The sequence below is a fragment of the Cebus imitator genome, unplaced genomic scaffold (assembly GCF_001604975.1).
Source record: "Cebus imitator isolate Cc_AM_T3 unplaced genomic scaffold, Cebus_imitator-1.0 Scaffold90, whole genome shotgun sequence".
NCBI classification, from domain to species: domain Eukaryota; kingdom Metazoa; phylum Chordata; class Mammalia; order Primates; family Cebidae; genus Cebus; species Cebus imitator.
This window is the reverse complement of record NW_016107405.1, coordinates 1117157-1139650: the sequence shown is the minus strand read 5'-3', so window position 1 is coordinate 1139650 and position 22494 is coordinate 1117157. Positions and strand designations below refer to the sequence as shown.

Here is a 22494-nt window from a genome sequence, read left to right as displayed (position 1 = left end):
TTGTTTGAAGCCCCCTGCTCTTATATTATTTGGCCAGGCATTTAAGTTCACAGCCTTGCCACAGACCATTGGTTTTGAGCCCTCGCTACACATTGGATTCATCAGGGGAGAGTTAAAATAAATGACCAGTTGCCACTCCAGACCAATTAAATGAAACTTCTGGGTGATTCCAGTGTGCACCCAGAATTAGCAGCCAGAGTTGAGAACCACTGCCAGAAATCTAACAAATAATGCCGTTGCAGAGACTAAATAACTGCATTTGACTGACAAAAGACCATTTGTTTGTGGTTAGTAGAGTCTATGTACTTTCCTCTATTGCAAAGCTTTGCCCATATCCATAAAAGCTCATGAATTAAAAACTTATGAAGAGAAGCAGAGTTTGTGGTTAGGAGCATGACTTTAGCTTTTGACTACCAGGTTTGTTGTGTAACCTTGGAAGTTACTTAATCACTTCACTTCCTTTTCCTCATCTGTAAAATAAAATATCTGCCTCAGTGGGTTGATATTATAATTAAATTAGTTAATATTTGAAAAACATTTAAAACAACATTTGGCACATAGAAAACACACTAAGCTTGTAAAATACAGAAATTTTAAAATAACAGCTCTTATGTCTGTAGCTATACTGCTTCAATGCATTTAGGGACTATGACATTAAAGATTGGATGGCTCCTGGAATTTTTAACCTAGACGGTTCTGTAGTCTTCTCAGTATTAGAGCGACTTTTTCTTTTCTTTTGCCCTCTTTTGCTGTTTATGTTCTAAGTTTTTATATGAAAAGTCCAGCCTTTTTAGCACATCATAATATGGGTGGTATTTTCCTCCCACATTAGAGAAATGACTATTTATAACATGTTGGCTGTAAGATGCAGGTTTTCAAACTTTTGTTTTCTGGTTACTTTTTTGGTTCTTAATCACCAAACATCTTGGATATTTTTTTAATCCCACTTTTAGATGTGTCACTGTATCAGGTGCTCAACAGCTGAGAAGACTGGTCTGCATATGGTTTAACTATGTGAGACAATCTGAATTCTGAACATTTTGTTTTAATGCCTTGAAATGTTAGCTGGACTTGTTTCCACTTCGTCATGAGTTTCTTTACTTACCTCGTGTTAGAGAAAATGACTGTGAAGGTACTTTGAACTAGAATTTGGTAATTAGCCATCTACAGATAAGGCATCTTAAGTCCAATACTTGGCAATATGCCTAAATCAGGATCAAATAAATTGTTCTGAATTTCTTAAGGCCCATATTTGGCAATATGCCTAAGTAAGAATCAAATAAATTGTTCTGAATTATAAAAGACTTTTGATAACTCATGTTTGCTTTTTTTGTTTTGCTATTTCAGAGAATTTGATGGCCCTCAAATGTAATGAAATATAATTTTAATTATATAACATATGCCACGCTTGTGGCACATCATTTTTAAAAATTCAATTTATTGGGGTATATGATTCATGTACAGTAAATTGTGTCTATTTAAAGTATATAATTCCATGAGTTTTGACAATGGATGCACCTCTGTAAAACCATTACCCAATAAGGTATATAGAACGTTTCCATTACTGCCAAAATTTTTTCAGGCTTCTTTGCAGTCTCTCTTTATACTCTCAGTCCCACATATCTTTTCACTATGGATTCATCTCCATTTATTTTCATTTCTTAGCTGTTGCGAGTAATACTACAGTGAGTACAGGATTGCAGATATCTCTTTAACCTGATTTCGTTTCCTTTGGATAAATACCCAGGAGTGGGATTACTGAATCATATAGTAGTTTTATTTTTAATTATTTTAGGAACTTCCATAATGTTTGGGCTGTACTAATTTACATACCCAACACAAGTATACAGGATTCACTTTCCTCCACATCCTCACCAACCATTGTTATCTCTGGACTTTTTGATAATAGCTATCCTGACAGATGGGAGGTAGTATCTCATTGTGGTTTTAATTTGCATTTCCCTGGTTAGTTATGTTGCACACCCTTTTGTATACCCATTGGCCATTTTTTATGTTGTCTTTGGAAAAATATCTAGTCAGCCTGCCCATTTTTTATTCAGATTATTTGTTTATTTGCTATTCAGTTATATGAGTTTTATATATATATATATATATAACTTTTGGATATATATATATATATAACGTGTGTGTGTGTGTGTAGATATATAAAAATATATAATCTTTTGGATATTAACCCTGTATCAGATATATGGTTTGAAAATATATTCTTATCTTAAAATGACATCAGATCTGTACTTGCTAATTTTCTTATTTTCTGTGGTTTGTATGTTTTAAAAATGAGAATTATGATAGACTTATTGAGAAAAATAATATTATTTTGAATGTGCCTCTAAACATCACATGGTCCTGGCATGTAAAAATGTGTTAACTTTGTCACCACCTATTCATTTTTTTCACATATAAGTAATTCTTTATCTATTTGGTGTTGTTACCATTCATTTCTCCTTGGGCTAATAAATTTTTCAAAAAGATCTGTGTACTGCTATTAAAGAACTTAATGGATATGACTGGACTGTCAGCAGAAAGTTTTGACAGTAACACAAAATGAAGAAGCCTTTTTAAATAAGCTTAAAACAATGGCCTCTGGAAAAATGACATTGAATGTATTACTTTTCTGAACCTTGGAACTCTTGGAAAATTTAAATTCTGCTTTTGAGTCACTACTACTTGGTGACAGCCATCAAATGTAGCTTGAATTTTATCTTAGCAAGTACTTTGATTTGTTTATAATTTTGGTGTTTTCTTTATTGTTTGAACATGATGAAAATTTAAATATTTTGTCCTCCATTGACTGAGCACCCTAATTAACTTCTGTAATTTATATAAATTATAAATCATAAGTAGTCTTTGATTTTCCATTTATACTTTCTAATGGGAAAATCACACCTAGTTTTAATAAACAATATGTATAAATGAGTGACAGAGTGCCATAAGGATAGCAGATGGGGGAGGTGTAAGATATCAACTGGGAGGCAGATAAACCCTCTTGAAGAAAATAGGAATTCAGTTACATGGTGAAGGGGAAAAAAAATGCTATCCCAGATGACAGGAGAGACGTTAATTCATAAAGGAAGAATAGTATCAACCCTAAAGAAATAGTTGAAGGATTCTTTTGAATTTGGAATTGTTTTAGAGCTGCACTTCTGGATGTTACATGGAGCAAAAATACTTTTTTTGTGTATTTGTTTGTGAGACAGAGTCTCGCTCTATAGCCCTGGCGGGAGTGTAGTGGTGTGATCTCAGGCCACTGCAACCTCTGCTTCCCGAGTCCCAGTTCAAGCAATTCTCCTGCCACAGCCTCCTGAGTAGCTGGGATTACAGGTGCGCACCACCACGCCTGGCTAATTTTTTTTAGTTTTTAGTAGAGACGGGGTTTCACCAGGTTGGCCACGCTGGTCTTGAGCTCCTGACCCCATGATCCGCTTGCCTTGACCTCCCAAAATGCTGGGATTACAGGCATGAGCCACCCACCTGGCCCACAGAAATACTTTTAAACTCATTTCCTTGTACTTGTTTTTTACAAAGGCGGTTACAGTGTAATAATATCTTAATCACAAAGTTATTAAAAATGAAACTCTTTTTAAATTAATGAAAGTGCTATTCTTTCCTAGTTGTCATTGTCTTTTTATTAGTAGCTTTTAATGTATTTTTTAGTTGTGACATATAATGTTTTTGAGGGTGAGTTTAGTCAATGCAGTAATTATGGTATTAATATAAGATCAAGATTCAGAATAATTTGGTTCACTGATTTTCACATTGAATTTGGTTTGGCAAGTTTAAGTTGGCATCACTCATATTTAAAATTATGAATTTGTTTTTTAAAATGGGTGTTTAAAAAAATTAAATGTTATGAGAATACAATAAATAGAAGTCATGTTAATGTGAACTTTGTTCTAGAATTTTGTGAGACAATCATATGACCATCTTTTAGACTAGGCAGAGCTTTATGGTGATAATAAAATTATATATTTGAAGAAATGATTACTGATTTTCTCTCTATTATTTATTCTTTTACTTTGACCCTAAAATGTTTATTAACTATAATAATAATTTCAAGCTAAGCTATAGAGTATATATTTTTAAACTGTGCTTTCTAAAAATAATTTTTGAATTCTCTGTAGTTGGTCAAAGTGAAATGTGCATACCCATTGCAGATTTTGTTCTTCACACCTCCTTTCCCCCTTGGACCTATCTCTGTATCTTTCTCTCACTTTTAAGACGCATGTATTTTTTCTAAAATCCCTATGAAGAAATGGGTAAGAAAATGAGTTCTTAATCACAACAATTTTGAGTCATTTAGAGATCTCATGATATTAAAATAATCATAAGGCTAATTATTAATTCATTGAGCCTTCTGATTGAACTTGAAGACCTAAATGTTTCTTATCGTGTATTGACTAGACTTTTTATGCAAACTTCAGGAAGTTCTAGCTCCTGATTTACATCTCAATAATGAAAAAATATTGTCCTTTTAAATAATGTATCTTTTAATTATTAGTTGACCTGATAACTAAGTGATAACAAATCCTTAAAATTGAATTTAAGTATATTCTCTGTATATGCAGTTCGACTGAGTTGGTAGAGGAGTTTTAAATATGTATACTAGGCACTGGTGGACCTTAACATTTTTTGGATTTTAGAATCTGAATGATAAATTACTTTGAAAAACTTTGCTTAAAACTTAAAAATCATTATTTTAAATACTATAAAAACAAATAATGGGTTATTATGAAAATACTTAATTTTTCTCATGCTGTTTTAGTAATTTCATTTATTTTAAAAATACCTTAAGCTTTCAGAGGTATTTTGGGAAGTGGAATTTTCTCATAACTGAAGGCTGGCTATACTTTTTTTTCAATATTGTAACCACCAGAGTTTTAACAAAATGTATGCATAGTCAGAGTTTGAAACATTTTTATTTTATAAATACACGAATTAAAAGTTTTGGATCCAGATTGCCTTACATAGGATATAAGGAACCTGTCAGGTTCATATCTCTTTTATAGCATTTACCACATTCTCTTTACATGTCTTCTCCCCCCGCCCTTTTTTTTTTTGATTCCAGTACCTGCTCATTAACTTTAATTATTTTCTGCAGTGTTTAATATAGAGCATTTTTTAAAGAAAATCTGTTGAAAGAAGGAAAAGTATATACAATTGCATCGTCTACTGCCAGTTATGTATTTAAATATACTGCACTTTATGAATCACATATCGGTGTCAACATATTTTGTGAGAGTTTACAGATTCTTTAATGTTAATGAAAACATTAAATTGAAGTTTCTGTGGTTAATCTGAGTTGTATTAGCCTACAAAGTTTGAATTCTTCCTTAGAACTTCAATGAAGCAGATAGCCCTCGGCCTCCCAAGTAGTTGGGGTTATAGACATGCACCACCATGGCTAGCTAATTTTGTATTTTTTGTAGAAATGGGGTTTTACCATGTTGGTCAGGCTGGTCTCAAACTCCTGACCTCAGATGATATGCCCGCTTTGGCCACCCAAAGTGCTGAGCTTACAGGCATGAGCCACTGCACCTGGCTGAGTTGTACCCTCTATAGAATCTAAACTAAGAAGTCTTGCAGAAAGGAAAGGAAAATATGTTTGTGTTAAGCATAGCTTTTCTCAGATATGTTTTATCATAGTACTTTTGTTTGAGTGACTCCTATTAACAGCACATGTAATATATTTATGTATTTATGATGTATATATTCCATAGGATAGTGACACAAGTTCGAAAAAAGGCCTTCTAGACTTGACGAACCTCCTTTAAAATTATACAATACCTTAATGAATGATTTAGTATCAAATTTGATGGATAAAGTCAGAAATAGTGTTATGAACCATTATGGGTTTATGAAAGTATCATTAATTAAAATATTGTTTCAAAGACTTCACTTTCTGAAGTTCTATTCAGAGACTTGATAAATAATTACATCTGAAAGATGTTGCTAAAACTGAGGAAAGCAGTACTGCTTTTAAATTAACATTCCAATACAGCAGGCAAGCCCTCAAACTGGATCTCTTAAACTAACTTTGATATGTGATATTCTCACAGGAGCATTTGCTTACGCCTTCTACTTGAACAGTGAATCTGCCTCAGACTTTACTCTTCTTTCTTTTTTGCTTGCGTTTGTGTTTTATCAATAGTTATTTTATCACATACAGCCATTTTGAAGTGAAACTGCTGGAAAAAAAAAAAACAGGAGTTTAGGTCACTGCTAAAAAAGAACATTGGTTATTATATTAAAATAAATCATAAGGCTCAGTATTCACTGAGAGTTCTGATTGAACTTGAATACCTAAACATTTCTAAAAGTGAGGAATTTTTGAGAATTTAGAAAACTTTTGCCTGCTTTTTTAACAGTTATTGCCAGTCTGATATATAACAAATTGAGAGCCCAGTCACTACCAAAATGTTAGTGATTAATGGAAATACTTGTATATGAGTACACGATCCCCTCAAAAATAATTCTCTCAGGTTTAAAATCACTATTAAGGCCAAGACTCAGACTGATATATAGTCATCTTAACTGAACAATGTGTTTGTGAGGATTCGTTTGTACCCTTACCCTTCTTTCTTGATCAAATTAGAGGGCTAATAGTTTGATTTTCAACTCAGTACTTATTAGACTGCAGACCCTAAAATAACCAGTAAATGGGATTAGTTGGAAGTTTTTCAAATATGAATAGCTAAATATTGATTGTTACATTTGAACTATTTTAATTCCTTCTCTGTTAAAACAAAAAAAACCTCTTGGCCGGGCACGGTGGCTCACTCTTGTAATCTTAGCACTTTGGGAGGCCAGGGCGGGTGGATTGTGAGGTCAGGAGTTCAAGACCAGCCTAGCCAAGATGGTGAAACCCTGTCTCTCTAAAAATACAAACATTAGCCAGGTGCGGTGGTGGGTGCCTGTAATCCCAGCTACTCTGGAGGCTGAGGCAGAGAATCACTTTGACGTGGGAGGCAGAGGTTGCAGTGAGCCAAAACAAAACAAAACAAAACTCACCTCTTAAATGTAAGAATTTAATAATTTTAAGTGGCAGAAGAATTTTATTATAATTATCTCCCACATTTGGCTGTTCTATTTATAGCTTATTCTGTCACCAAATAATTGCCTACATTTCATTATGGGGCATGAGAACCTAACTCCTATGTCCAAGGACAATGAATGAAACTACCTTGATAAATTTTGTTTACTCTTTTACCATTACAGTTGCATTAATATCCTTTATTTAGCGATAACATTCTTCTACCTTTATTCATCATCGCAGTGATATTTCCGATTTCATATTGTGATGACTTATTTGTTAAAAAAAAGGTAGTAGCTGACTGGATAATGTAGTCAGCTTATAGTTTTTATATGGGACATTTTTTAAGGCTTAAAACTTTGGCGAATGTTCCAAAGTAATTTCTTTCAAGGCAATGTTTTTGATATAGAATTATAATTTTTTAAATCACAGGATGTCGAGAGCAAGTCCAAGTGTGTAAATAGAAATATGTACTTGATTGCTTAATTTATGTTATCTTACCTACCAACCCCTTTTTAATATATGTAGAAATAAAAGAAAATAACAGTCAAGAAGGAGGTTTATGGAAAGTCATATTGCCCAACAGTAACAGGAAAATTAATTCTTGAGCACTCAGCCATAATTGTTCCTTACCAGCATGTCTTTGGTTTATTAACTGACAATTTGTATATACAGTATCTGCTTATATTTTGTCAGTTTTTCCAGCTTCACACATCTGTTCAAAATGATAATATTTATTTATTAAGTAATCATAATTAAAACGATGCAGCTCTTTACATAAAGGAACTTTTATTTAAACATATTTCTATTTAAACAATTTAAACATATGTATTTAAACATACATATTTAAACATATTTTAAATGTTTAAAATTTATGAAGTTTTACTTTATGATTTTGTTTATATTTTTAAATAATTTTAGATTGTGCTAAAACTTCAAGAGTCTGACATGTTTCCACTTAATTCATTTATTTCTTTGTTTTTAGTGGGAGATTTTGATAAGATCTGGCGAGAACACTGTGAGGATGAAGAAACTCTTTGTGAATATGCTGTTGCAATGAAAAATTTGGCAGATAATCATTGGGCAAAAACTTGTGAGGGCGAAGGTCGTATTGAATGGTGTTGTAGGTAAGTACTTTTATGAATTACCATTTTTGGTTTCTAATGTGTTGTTGAAACTCTTAATTCTAAATAATGCTGTGTATAATTCTTAGTACCCAAGTAGAATACCAGAAATACTGTGAAAGAGATACTATCTTTTAAACAACTTTTTGCCCTTTAGCTTCACTTTCTCTAGGTCTGTTTTATTCATCTTTTTAAATAAAAATATTTTTGACACACTCTACTAAAAATACAAAAATTAGCCAGGCATAGTGGCATGCACCTGTAATCCCAGCTACCAGGAGGCTGAGGCCGGAAAATCACTTGAACCTGGGAGGCAGAGGTTGCAGTGAGCTGAGATTGTACCACTGCACTTCAGCCTGGACAACAGAACAAGACTCCATCTCAAAAAAAAATATGGCTTTAAATTCATTTAATACATTTAAATACAATACATTTAAATATAACAATACTTGACTCATTAATAAGTTATGATATAGAAATTTCTTTAGATAGGGCCGGATGTAGTGGCTCACACCTGTAATCCCAGCACTTTGGGATGCCGAGGTGGGCGGATCATGAGGTCAAGAGATCAAGACCATCCTGGCCAACATGGTGAAACCCCGTCTCTACTAACATACAAAAATTAGCTTGGCATGGTGGTGTGAGCCTGTATTCCCAGCTACTCAGGAGGCTGAGGCAGGAGAATTGCTGGAACCCTGGAGGTGGACGTTGCAGTGAGCTGAGATTGCACCACTGCACTCCAGCCTGGCACCTGGCAACAGAGCAAGACTCTGTCTCAAAAAAAAAGAAGGTTCTTTAGATAATTTAGATTCAAGTAAAAGTGAGTTCTAAAATTTAAAGTCTTAAAACATCTTAAAATTTTTTAAATCTTAAATTCTTGATGTACGCTTCAGTTGTGATGTGTGCCAATGACATAAAGGAAATGAGAGAGTAAACCAGCCCTACTGAGTCTAAAGACCTTGAAGTAGAGGCTTGCTGGCATGTTTCAGAAACAGCCAGGATACCAGTATGACCAGAGCAAACAGAGGGAGAGAAGTAGAAAATAAAATAGTGAACAGCTAGATTTTGTAGGGTTTTGTGGACCATTTTAAAGACATAGGCTTTTACTCTGAGTGAAATGAGAAGTCACTGAATATTTTGACAAAAGAAGTGAGAGGATTTTATTCACCTTTTGCAAGATGTCAAGAAATCTTAAGAATCAATTTTTGTGTAAATAATAGACTCTAGGAAGGGCAGGGGTGTCAGTAAGGTAACCCAGTTAGAAGACTACTTCAATAATCATGGCACAAAATTATAGTTAAACAGTTTGGTTGGTTAATGAGATAGTGAGTTCGACTGGACAGTATTGTACTAGGATTAATGTTCGAATAAGTGTAATGACAGCCAGGGAGGTGATGGGGCATACATTTTAGTGATTATGATGATATAAGGGAATTGAAAATAAAAGGAATAGTGAAAAGGTGGTACGGTCAGTGGATTGTGGAGTCAAAGAATAATGGAGTTAAGGAACTAAAGAAAGGTGCCAGAATAATAGGAAATGGGTGGTTGGAGTTAAATGTTTGGTTTTATTTGCTTGTTTCTAGAGACAAAATGGTTATAAATCTGATGTTATTCAGAATACACATTTTCTTCCTTGAGTTAAGAAACACAAAATGAGGCATATTACCAAACCAAATAGTTCCCCTGTAGCAGAAAGTGGCAGTGTAATCCAGTCAGGAAATCAGCACTATCACGGTTTAAGACCATCATTGTTGGATTTTTAGCAGTAGCATTTTTTGTTGTTGGGTTTTTTTTTTTGAGACAGACTCTCACTCTGTTGCCCTGGCTGGAGTGCAGTGGCATAATCTTAGCTTATTGCAACCTCCTCCACCTCTTGGGTTCAAGCAGTTCTCTGCCTCAGCCTCCCGAGTAGCTGGGATTACATACACCAGCCACTACACCTGGATAATTTTTGTATTTTTAGTAGAAACAGGGTTTCACCATCTTGGCCAAGCTGGTCTTGAATTCCTGATCTCGTGATCTACCCGCCTTGGCCTCTCAAAGTGTTGGGATTACAGGTGTAAGCCACCGTACTCGGCAGTAGTAGTGTTTTAAAATTACTATTACAATACAGCAGGTAACCCCTCAAACTGTATCTTTTAGGTGAACTTTGATATGTGGTATTCTCATAGGAGCATTTTCTTATACCTTCTGCTTGAAGAGTGACTCTTCCTCAAACTTCACTCTTCTTTCTTTTTCCTTGGATATGTGTTTTATCAATGTTATATTATCACAGGTCATTTTTAAGTAAACTGTTGAAAAAAATCATTAATAGGAATTTAGGTCATACTATTAAAAAAAAAAACAGTGGCAAGATGGTTAAATTTCTTTCTTTTTTTCTTTTTTTAACTATCAGAAGTAATACTAAGAGAAGTTATATAATGTCTTTACTTTAAACCTAAAACTAGGTTGGGGGAAAAGACTGAAACAATATTACATTTTGAAACTTGAGTTATTTATAATTTGAGCTATATGTAGCTTTTTTCTCTTTTTGATAATTCTAAAAGCCATGTCAGTTTGAAAGGTAAAGTGGCCTAAGAGTTGGACAAAAGTGTGTTTCTGGTTATACTTTTAAAACTCATGGGAATATGTTATATGAGGTAAGCCTTACTGACATTATCCTGCTAAGAACAGAATAATAAAATATTATATGCAATATGAAGCATTAAAAATCAGGAAAAACCCAGAACCTAAAGTAATATATATATTACTTTAGGTTTATATATATATATATATATATATATATATATATATATATACACACACACACACACACGCATACACACACACACACACACACACACACGCAACAGGAAAAATATAAAGGTATAACTGTACTTTCAGTAAAGGAATCTGCCTTTTTTAGCTCTTTAAATACAGAGAAATATATACTGTAAACACATTATTTCCTGAACTATTTGAAAGTAAATTGCAGGTAACATTATATTTTATCCCTAAATCTATTAGCACACATCTCCTAAGAATTAGGAAATTTTTCTACATAACCACAACACCATCATCACATTAAGACAGTTAACGGTAATCTTCCAATTTTCTAAAATACATTGTTCATAAGTTCAGATTTTTCTGTCTTCAAAATGTATTTTTAAATTTATATATGTATATATATATATTTTTTTTTTCCTAAATTCAGTAAAGTCTCATACATTGTATTTGATGGTTACAACTATTAGGTTCTTCTTCTTGTTTTTCATAACATTGAGTTTTTAGATAAATGTCATTTAATTTGTAGAATATCCTACATTCTACATTTTGCAATTGTTGGTTCACGCTGGTTAATAGTGTTGTTCGAGTATTCTATATATCTTTACTGATTTTTCTTGATTTTTTTTATTAATTACTAATAGACATGTTTCTAAGATACCATTTTTCTCAGTTTTTCTGTAATAATTATTTGGCTCTTTAGAGATTTAATTTTTCTGTTCAAGTTCTCTGTGCTTTTATCCATTTGAGTTGTCTTTTTCTCTATTTTATTTTAAATGTATAATCGTTATTTGAAAGTTTTTGTCTGCTTATTATCACATGTCTTATTTGTGAATCTGTTTCCGTTGGCTATTTTGTCTTTTGGTTATAAATCATTTTTTCCTGCTTTATGTGTGGTAATTCTTTTTTTATACTGGCATTGTGTTTAGAAGAGACTGGCATAAATATTTTCCTCCAGAGAGGCATGCTTTTTTTACTCTGACAGGCAGCTAGAATTAAAGGCTGAACACTCTGATACCATCAGAAGTTGAGCTGTATTGGAACTGGTTGATCTCTTTAGATGGTTTCAGTTCACTTTTGGTTTCAAGTGCTTTGCTAGTGAATTAGTCGTGTTCTGTGTGTATTACAGATGTGACCCTCTTGGAGGACATAAGCCTAATCTTTTTCTCCTTTTTAGTCCCACTCCCAGCCTCCAGTGCTCTTGCTGCCTTCACATACTCATAAATAGACCTATGGAGGGAATCAGGAGAAGAATGGAGAGAATTCATATATTTGAGTTTCTTAAAGATTTCAGTCTGCCACACAGCCAAGCAGTTGTTAAAAGCTCTGCCATTCCCCTTTAATCCAGCAGAGTATTTCTATCCTGGAAGACTTGATCCTCTGCCGCTCAGGTTCTGTTTCAGCAAATGCCCCAGTGCCCGAGATCCCTTCTCATTTTGAAAGTACTTGTGCTTCTCTGTAATTTAGTTCCTTTAGACCCCTTTGCATTCTTATCTCTCATGATTTCTTTTTAGTATATTTTGGGGGCGGGGGGGGGGTTACTTATTTATTTATTTTTGAGACAGAGTTTTGCTCTTGTCACCCAGGCTGGAGTGCAATGGCATGATCTCGGCTCACTGCAACCTCTGCCTCCTGGGTTCAAGCAATTCTCCAACCTCAGCCTCCCAAGTAGCTGGGATTACAGACATGTGCCACCATGCCCTGCTAATTTTTGTATTTTTAGTAGAGATGGTGTTTCGCCTTGTTGGCCAGGCTGGTCTCGAACTCTTGACCTCAGGTGATATGCCTGCCTCACTCTCCCAGAGTGCTGCATTACAGGCAAAAACCTCAGCGCCCAGCCTAATACATTGTTTTTTAAATTGTATCATATGAGCTGTTCTGATAATCTGTATCCTAATTCCAAACTAGTTTTGTGTCCTACATTCAGGATTATCTGATTGTTTTCTTATGGGACCAATTATTTATTTCCTCAATCTCATTTATTTCCTGTAAACTGAAAGTTGGGTCTAAAGGATTGATTCAGGTCAGATATTTTTGCAAAAATATCTATCAGGCGACATTTCATACTTCATTTTTCATCATATTAGTAGGTTTTTATTGTGAGGTATACCACCATTAGAGATTCTGAATGTCATTTGCTTAAGGTAATATCTACTCAATCTTTCCATTGTAAATTTATGTTATCCCTTTACAATTAACAAGGAATGTGTAGAGTGATATTTTGGCTTGTGGATCAATCCTCCCTTCTGACAGTCTTTCAATAGTTTTACTTCCATTTATTAAATAATAATTCATTTGGGGTTACAAAATAATTATTTTAAAAATTGTATTATTTCTTGACATTAGCCGGCATTCTTTTGTAAATAAGAGCTTTCCTTTATAAACAGTAAATGATTACATGTTATACAGAAAAGCAGAATGAAAAAATATGTAATTCTATTTAATTGCCAGTTTTCACAAAAGTAATTGGTATAATAGTCAATTACAATTAGTACAAGTTGGTTGTGTGGTTTTTTCTGGAATGTCACTGTAACGTCTTGGATTTTTATTTATTCCATTTTTTATTATTAGTCTTTTTTGGTGGGTGGGGTGTTCAAATAATTTCATATTAGGCAGCAGGAGCTCAAAGTTTGCTTCTGTGTGTTACATCACCTGTGTGCACTTTTCTTGCTGTGTAGTGCAAAGATGAGTATTTGATTTCCCTTGTCAAGACCTGGAATCAAACTGTTTCTTCAGGGAGTCCTAGTTTCATTTAGTGGGAAATGGCATTTGGAAAGTAACATCCGTGCACTAGATGTTCATGGGGTGTGCTTTATTCTGCATCTTTTTGATAAAGAGAATTAGAAAAATAATATATGTTATTTATTATGCAGTCATATATAAATATTCAAATTCCTAGTTGATTTTTTCCACTCCAATTTAATATTATAAGATTTTTGTTTTAACAACTTTGTTTTATATTTTTTTTAACTTCTTTGTTTTCTGTTTCTGTTCTGTCACACTGAAGGACTTGGTTCTGAATTACGTTGATATGTTAGCTTTTCCTAAAATTTACATAAAATGATTTAAAATTGCAGTGCCAATCTTCTAAAAATAAATAACTGAATGAAATTTAAGATTTCTTTACCGTTCTTTTGTCTTTAGAACATATACCACCAAGGATCAGAATACATGCTGTAAAGTTGCCTGAAACAGTTCTTTTCTGTATGATTATAATACCAATTTTCTATACAGTTGATTTCACTTTATTTTCAGTTTTGGGGTTTTTTGTTCTTATTTTAATTTTGGAGACTGTAAAACATTTTACATGGTTCAAAAGTCAAACTTTATAAAAAAAAAAATATACTCAAAAAGGCTCCCTTTTATTTTCTTCATTTACACCTGCCTCTGTTACCAGCGAAGCTGGTTCCCCCAAAGATGGGGTCTTTCCCTTTTCAGAGTCACGAAACCAGTACAAAAAACCAAAAGTGAGGATCAAGAAGTGCAGGCTTTGTTTAATGGCCATGGAATTGAGAAGCAGGCATGACTCACAATTCAACTTCTCCACTACTGAGAGGCTGGGTGGGAGTTAAAATAGAGGGTTTTCTAATGAAGGCATTGGACATTAAAAGCAAGATGTTAAATATTCATATACTTTCTGGAAATGGGCAGTGAACTTTCTAGAACTGGAGTGCCACCTTCCATTGTGTCATTTTATGGCTTCTTCTGGTTGTTGTTAAGGTCATTGCCAACTGTCATGGTACTGTTGGGTGCACCATTTCATTTAGCATGGATTACAATGAAATGTAAGGTCTTTTCATGAGGTCGGAGATCTTGGTTCTAACTGGTCTCAGCTGGTCTAATTACAAAGGAAACTTTATTACAGTTATCCTGTTTCTTAAAGATAAGCAGAGTTGGGACAGGGTCAAAATTCAACTATGTCATATAGGCATTACACCAGGTAACACCTCCTGTGGATAACCATTTTCATTTGTCTTTTTTTTTTCTTTTTATCCTACTAGTGTTTGTTTTTGCAAAAATAAACAAATTCATGCACATGTACATATGCATATGTATATATATCCACCCTTTCTTATCTCTGTAGGTGGTAGTGTGTTGTATACTGCTATATACTCTTTTTTTTACTTAATTATGTAACATAAGAATCACTGTGTTTGATATTGGTCAGGAGTCTCCAGAGAAACGGAAGCAATAGGATGTGTCTGTTTTGTCTGTTTAGTAAGATTTATTTTAAAGAATTAATGCATATGATTATCGAGTTTGACAAGACCCAAGAACTGCAAGGTGGAAATCCACGAGAGCTGAAGCTATAGATCCATTCTAAAGGCCAGCAGCCTCTAGGCCTAGGAAGAGCTGATGTTTTAGTTTGAGTCTGAAGGTGGGAAAAAGCCGGTGTCCCAGTTCAAAGGTAGTCAGGCAGGAGGAATTCTCAATTATTCAACAGAGAGTCGGCTTTTTTGTTCTATTCAGGCATCAACTGATTGATTGAGGCCCACTCACGTTAAGGGAGGGCAGTCTGCTTCATTTAATCTCCCAATTTAAATGTTAATATCATCCCAAAACACCTTCAAAGAAATATCCAAGATATTTGACAATTAATACTTAAAATTAACCATCACAGCTATACAGATATATTCCTCATTTTCATTACTTGTTTACAAGCTTTTGCTGTTACAAATATTGCTGTAATGAATAACTTTGTATATATGCATTTTGTATTTTTGTCATTGTATATTTGTAGATTTCTAGGTGTGGAATTGTAAGAATGGAGACTAAATGCATATGTGTTTTTATTAGATACTGCCAAATTGCCCTGTGTAGAGGTTGTATCATTTTGCAGTTTCACCAGCAAATAAATAAATAGATAAGATTACCCGTTTCTCTATAACTTCACCAACATAGTGTGTGACTCAGCTGTTGAATTTTTCTCTGATAGATGAGAGTGGATATCTCTCTAGCATGAATTTATTTTACATTTCTCTTATGAATGAGGTCAAGTACCTTTTTATGTATTTAGGAATCATTTGCCTTTCTCATTTTTTGTGAATTATGTGATTTTTTTTGGATAGTTTTTTATTTTTTCTATTGACTTTTGGTCTCTAATTTTTCTTGATTTTTTTTAGAGCTCTTTATATCATTTAAAGATATGTGCCCTTTGTCTTTGACTGTATCTTTTGCTATGCAGAAAGTTTTTATTTTTATGTGGTTAGATATATCAGTCTTTTGTTTTACTGCTTCTAGATTTTGATTGTCTTAGAAAAGCTTTACTGATTACCAGACTGTAGGAATTCCTGTATATTCAAATGATAATTTGTTATTCACTCATGCTTTCTTCTAGTATGTATGTGATTTCTCATTTATTACATTAGATTTCTGCCTGTTTAGAAGTTAAATTTGGTGTTGTGAAGTATTGATCTAATTTTTTTCTACCAAAGTTACCCATTTCCCCAACATTTATTAAGAACTTTACCTTTTCTTCAGTAATTTGACGTGACACTTACATGATATACCAAGTTTCCCCACATAGTTGGTTCTGTTTTAGCTTTTCTGTCATATTCCATTATGTATATCATTTATCCATGCATAATACCACTATTTAATCATAAAGACTTATAGTAATGCTGTTCTATGGCATCTTCACCCCATATCCTATCTTACATTATTCTTTTTCAGAGTTTTCTTGGTTTTTCTTGCTTTTGCTTTTTTCCACATGTACTTTAGGATCAACTGGTCCAGCTACATTATAAAAAATACTTTTATTGAGATTACATTAATTTTCTCATAAATTGGAAAAAACCGATATCTCAATAATGTCAAATCGTCCTATCCATTAAAAAGGTATGTCTTTCCATTTGTCCTAGTCTACTTTAGTCAACAGTAGCAGACTACTTTTGCAAAGTAGTGTTTTAAGGTTTTCTCTATAGTGAATATGCACATTTCTTGTTGTGCTTACTTCTAGGTATTTATCATTTTTATTGCTATTATAAATGTCCTCTTCCCTTATGTTATACAGCTATGCATCACATAATGACATCTCTATCAACAGTGGAACTATATGGATAGGCAGTGGTGGTTCCATAAGATTATACTTTTACTATATATTTTCTATGTTTAGATACACAGACCTAACCATTGTGTTACAGTGGCCTACAGTATTCAGTATGGTAACATGCTGTAGACATGTAGTAGGCTGTACCATCTAGGTTTAAATATACTGTGGTGATTTTACAAGGAAGTTATCTTATTGATGCATTTCTTAGAACACATCCCCATTGTTAAGCAACACATGACTATATTCTAACAGGCTGTTGGCATGTGTGTAGATAGATAGATGATTTTGATTTGTTAGTGTTTTACATTCTACCATTTTATTGAATTTTCTGTTTATACGAGTTTATGATTGGTTCTTTTATCAGAACTCATATTGTGTTGTCTGGGTATATCCATTATGTCATCTATAAATACACAAAGTTTTATTTCTTTCTCTCCTGTTTAACTAAATTTTTTTCTCTTGTCTGTTAAATAGCTATACTTGATTCATTTTGTAATAATGTATATGGTGTATCCTCATTAAATAAGTTGCTGGCTTTTTGGCTGGTGTGTATGTATTATATACTTATATATTATTAAGGAAGTGTTTACCAATTTATATTTTATTGAGTGTTTATATTAGGAATGGATATTGGATTTTGTTGAATTACCTTTCAGTATCTATAGAGAAGAATAAGTGTCTTGTCTTAGATTTATGAATATAGTGAATTGTATTAGTGGATTTTCTTTTGCTGAACCATCCTTGCATTCCTGAAATACATTTCACTTGGTCATATTTAACTCTGTTTGCTAAAATTTAATTTCATATTTTTATTGATATTATGTGATATTGGTCTTTATTTTTATAGTCTTTATTAGATATAAGTGTCCTTGTAATTTTGCTCCCTGAAAATGAATTTGGAAAAATGTTTTTGTTTCTATGGTTTGGAGCAGTTTAAGTACTTTTGGGGTTGTCTCATGTATCAGTGGAATTTTAATTTGTAGAGGTGACTGAGGGAAAACATGGAGAGATCATCAATGCCATTGAAATAATTATTACTTTTATTTCCTGAGAGAAGAAGACATACCACACCATGCAGGACAGAGGAAGCACCAGATTTAGTTAGGAGTCAGAAGCAGGAGCTAAAGGAAAGCCTAGACCAGAGCTGTAACTGACTTTTTTGTGGAAAAGGCAAGGCAGGGCGGAGTAAACGGTTTAGGATTGGCTAGGTTGATTAATTTAAGTGGGCTTTAGGGACTAGGGGCTGTCCCTTGTTGTCTGATATATAGTCTTGAGTTGATTTAATAGTGGGTAATTATTGGTTTATGTATAAAAGTTAGATAGCAGTTGGCTTGCATATGAGATATGTTTTCCCAAATAGGTTTACCATGTTAAGGAATTAGCTGGTCCTGAGAGGGGCAGTCTCTCTCTGGATGTATAAGCACACCCCTCCAACTCCCCTACCAAAATATCAAAATATGAAAGATAACAGAAAGTATAAAAGAAGCATGATTAATACAGGGGTTATTTGGTTTTTGAAGGCTTGTACTGGTGCTTTTTAGTGAGATTAACTCATAACTCTTTCATCATTGGATTTTCATTTTGTTTAAACTTTGTTTCTACTAAGTCAAATTTAGGACACTTTTCTATTCTATATATTTGGTATATTTTTCTGGAAAAAAAGTTACACAAGTTAAAGAATCTTTTTATATGTTTGTTGGTACTCCTTTCTTTTGCTTTGCTTTATTTTTCTAATCCTTTGAGTTCAGTGTTTATTTTTATTCTTTTGTTTGTATTGATATAAACATTAAAGTATCTGAATTTTCATCAGATTGCTATTTTAGTTGCATTCCTTAGCTTCTGACTGTACTGCTTTCATCATCATTATTATTATTTTAGATATTCTGTGATTTTTATTAGTATTTGCTCTCTGACCCAAGTTATTTTTTTTAAATTGCAGGTAGAATGTGTTTCTTGTTTTTGGTTAATTCTAGTTTAATTGCATTGCAATTGTATAATTTTGTCTGAATTATTTTTTCTTTATGGCTTTTACTACAGTGTTTTTCATGACTTAATACACATATATGGTAATTTTTGTGACTATTCCATGTGTACTTAAAAAGAAGCTATACTCTCTGAGTGCAAAGTTCATCTTCTAGCAATAAGGGTAAACTTTGTTAGGTTTTTTAGGGCTTCTATAACCTTTTCATTCACTTGATTGAAAGTGGAATGTTAAAGTTCCCTATTGTTGGCATTTGTCTGTTTCTCCATGCATCTCATGCAATTTGTGCTTTGTAAAGGTGGCTGTAGGATAAGTGGTAGATAACTATTTATAATAGTTACATATTCACTGGGAATTAAAGTGAATTGAATGCCTTTAGCATTTTGAAGTACCCTTTTTTTAGTGAATTAATGCTTTTTATTCCCTACTTCTTCACCAGCATTTCCTAATCATCTCATAGATGAAGTTCATCGTCCAGTAAATTATTTAAAAATAACTTGGAATTATGATATTCTCTAAGTTCACCCATCTTACAAACTGGTTTTATATAATTTTGTTACAAGATACATAGTTTGGATGGATATAAAATCCTTCACTCACACTTTCTTTCCTTCAGCTTCTGAAAAACTGTTACTCTACTTATTTTATATCTCGTTCCCTCTCTCCTCTGGGTCCTTTTTCTCCCTTGCTCTCTGCTGAACCTTTTGAGAGTCAGCTATAGAAATTATGAGACTTTTATTCCTGAATATTTCAATGTGTATCATGTGAGAACATTCTTCTACGTAATCATAATACAACTGTCACACTCCAGCAATTTAGCATGAATATAATACTAACTAATGTAATTCATAATCAAATTTCCCCAGTTTTCACAATAATGTCCTTTACACCTGGATTTTTTTTTCAATCCAGTATCTCATCAGAGATAACTCATTGCACTTCATTAAGTCTTTTTGATCTTTAATCTAGAAAAATTCAAAACCATTTTTTTCTTTTCTTTTTTGTCTTTTTATGATGAGGCTTTTTTTTCCGCCAAGACAGAGTTTCACTCACGTTCGTTGCCCAGGCTGGAGTGCAATGGTGCGATCTTGGCTCACTGCAACGTCTGCCTCCTGGGTTCAAGCGATTCTCCTGCCTTAGCCTCCTGAGTAGCTGGGATTACAGGCACCCACCACCACACCCAACTTATTTTTATGTTTTAGTAGAGATGAGGTTTCACCATGCTGGTCAGGCTAGTCTCCAACTCCTGACATCAGGTTATCTGCCTGCCTCAGCCTCCCAAAGTGCTGAGATAATAGGTGTGAGCCACTGCGCCCGGATGATACAGCCATTTTTTAAAAGTCAACATTTTATAGCTTGCCTCTCAATTTGGATATGTATAGTTTTTTTTGTGATGAGGTATAAGTGTATCATTAGCAAGGGTTTTGCATGAGTGATGTTTTGTCCCTCTCAGTGTAATACATCAGGAGATACATGATGTATTTACCCCAGGGTTGGTTGGTTGATCTCTTTTAAGTAGACTTTTTTTTAGAGCAGTGGGTTTACAACACAGTTGACCAGAAACCCACGATAAAATTGACCAGAAAGTATAGAAAGTTCCCATTTACAACCCACTGCCTCCCAAACATGTATAGTCTCCCCTACTGTCAGTATCCAGCCCCAGAGTGGTAGATTTTGTTACAGTTGTTGAACTTACGTTAATACATCATTATCACCCAAAGTCCATAGTTAACCATAGGGTTCATTTTTGGTGCTGCACATTCTGTGGTTTTTGAAAAATGTATAGTGATATGTATCCTCCATTATGGTATCATACAGGACAGTTTAACTGCCCTAAAAATTCTTTGAGCTGGCCTGTTCACCCATCTGCAACCACCAACTTTTTTACTGACTTCATAGTTTGCCTTTTCCGGAATGTCATATAGTTGTTTGGAATCATAAAGTTTATAGCTTTTTCTGATTGGCCTCTTTAGCTTTAATTAGCTTTTAAGGTTCTTCTCTATTTATGGCTCGATAGTTCATTTCTTTATAATGCTGAATAATATTCTGTTGTCTAGCTGTATCACAGTTTATCCATCTACCTATGGAAGGACATCTTGGTTGCTTCCAAGTTTTGATAATTATGTATAAATCTGTAAAAAGTGTAACATTTTTCATTCTCATCAACACTTAAGCATTCCCGTTGCTTCCAATCTGTATGTCTTCTTTGATGTGATGTCTGTTCAGGTCTTTTGCCTATTTTTAAGATTTATTTGCTTTCTTACAGAGTTTTAAGAGTTCTTTCTATATTTTGGATAACAGTTCTTTATCATATATGTCAGTAGTCCCCAATCTTTTTGGCACGAGGGACTGGTTTTGTGGAAAACAATTTTTCTATCAACTAGGGTGGGGACAGGTGGTTTTGGGATGATTCAAGCATATTACATTTGTTGTGCACTGGATTTCTATTATTACTACATTGTAATCTGTAATGAAATAATTATACAACTCATAGTAACGTGGAATCAGTGAGAGCCCTGAGCTTGTTTTCTCACAATTAGACAGTCCCATCTGGGGGTGATGGGATACAGTGACAGATTGTCAGGCATTAGATTCTCATAAGGAGCATGCTACCTAGATTCCTCACATGCACAGTTCACAATAGGGTTCACCGTTCTATGAGAATCTAATGCCATCACTGATCTGACAGGAAGCAGAACTTAAGCGGTTATGCGAGCAATGGGGAGCAGCTGTAAATACAGGTGAAGCTTCACTCGCCTGCCACTCACCTCCTGCTATGCAGCCCAGTTCCTAACCCGCCAGAAGTGGGGGTTTGGGACCTCTGATACATATGATTTGCAAATATTTACTCACTGTGGCGTCTCTTTTCATTCTCTTGACAGTGCCTTTCACAAAGCAAAAAATTTTAATTTGGTGACATTCAGCTTACCTATTTTTTTTTCATGGATCACGCCTTTGGTGTCATGTCTAAAAAGTCATCACCATACCCAATGCCCTCTAGATTTCCTCCTGTGTTACCTTCTAGAAAGTTTGTAGTCTTGCATTTCACATTTATGTTGTATTTCCAGTTAATTTTTGTGAAAGGTATAAGGTCTATATCTGAATTTACTTTTTTTTCTTTTTTGCATGTGGATGTCTAGTTCTAGCATGACTTGTTGAAAAGATTATCTTTTTTATTCATTGTATCATTGCCTTTGCTCCGTTTTCAAAGATCAGTTTATTTTTATGGGTCTATTTTTGCAGTCTCTATTCTGATCCATTGATGTATTTGTCTTCTCTTTCACCATTACCACACTATCTTGACTACTGTAGCTTTGTAGTAAGTCTTGAAGTTGCTAGTGTTAGTCCTTCAGTTTGTTTTTCTCCATCAATATTGTGTTGCCTATTCTGGGCCTTTTGCTTTTCCATAGGTGATGGTTAATTTTAGGTATTATGAATTATTATTAACAACTTTACTGATTGACAAAGTACGCAGACATTCGGCTGACCATTATTTCTGGATGTGTCTGTGAGGGTGTTTCCG

At 33.8% G+C, this 22494-nt stretch overlaps 1 protein-coding gene across 2 annotated transcripts in view; it reads left to right on the top strand.

Annotated features, from left to right (window-relative positions):
• Positions 1-22494, top strand: part of BMT2 (base methyltransferase of 25S rRNA 2 homolog) — a 96608-nt gene that overhangs the window by 7812 nt on the left and 66302 nt on the right. For both annotated transcript variants that reach the window (XM_017535038.2, XM_017535039.2), the window contains exon 2: positions 8037-8178. In XM_017535038.2, the coding sequence (XP_017390527.1) occupies positions 8037-8178 (142 nt within the window). The remainder of the gene's footprint in view (positions 1-8036; positions 8179-22494) is intronic.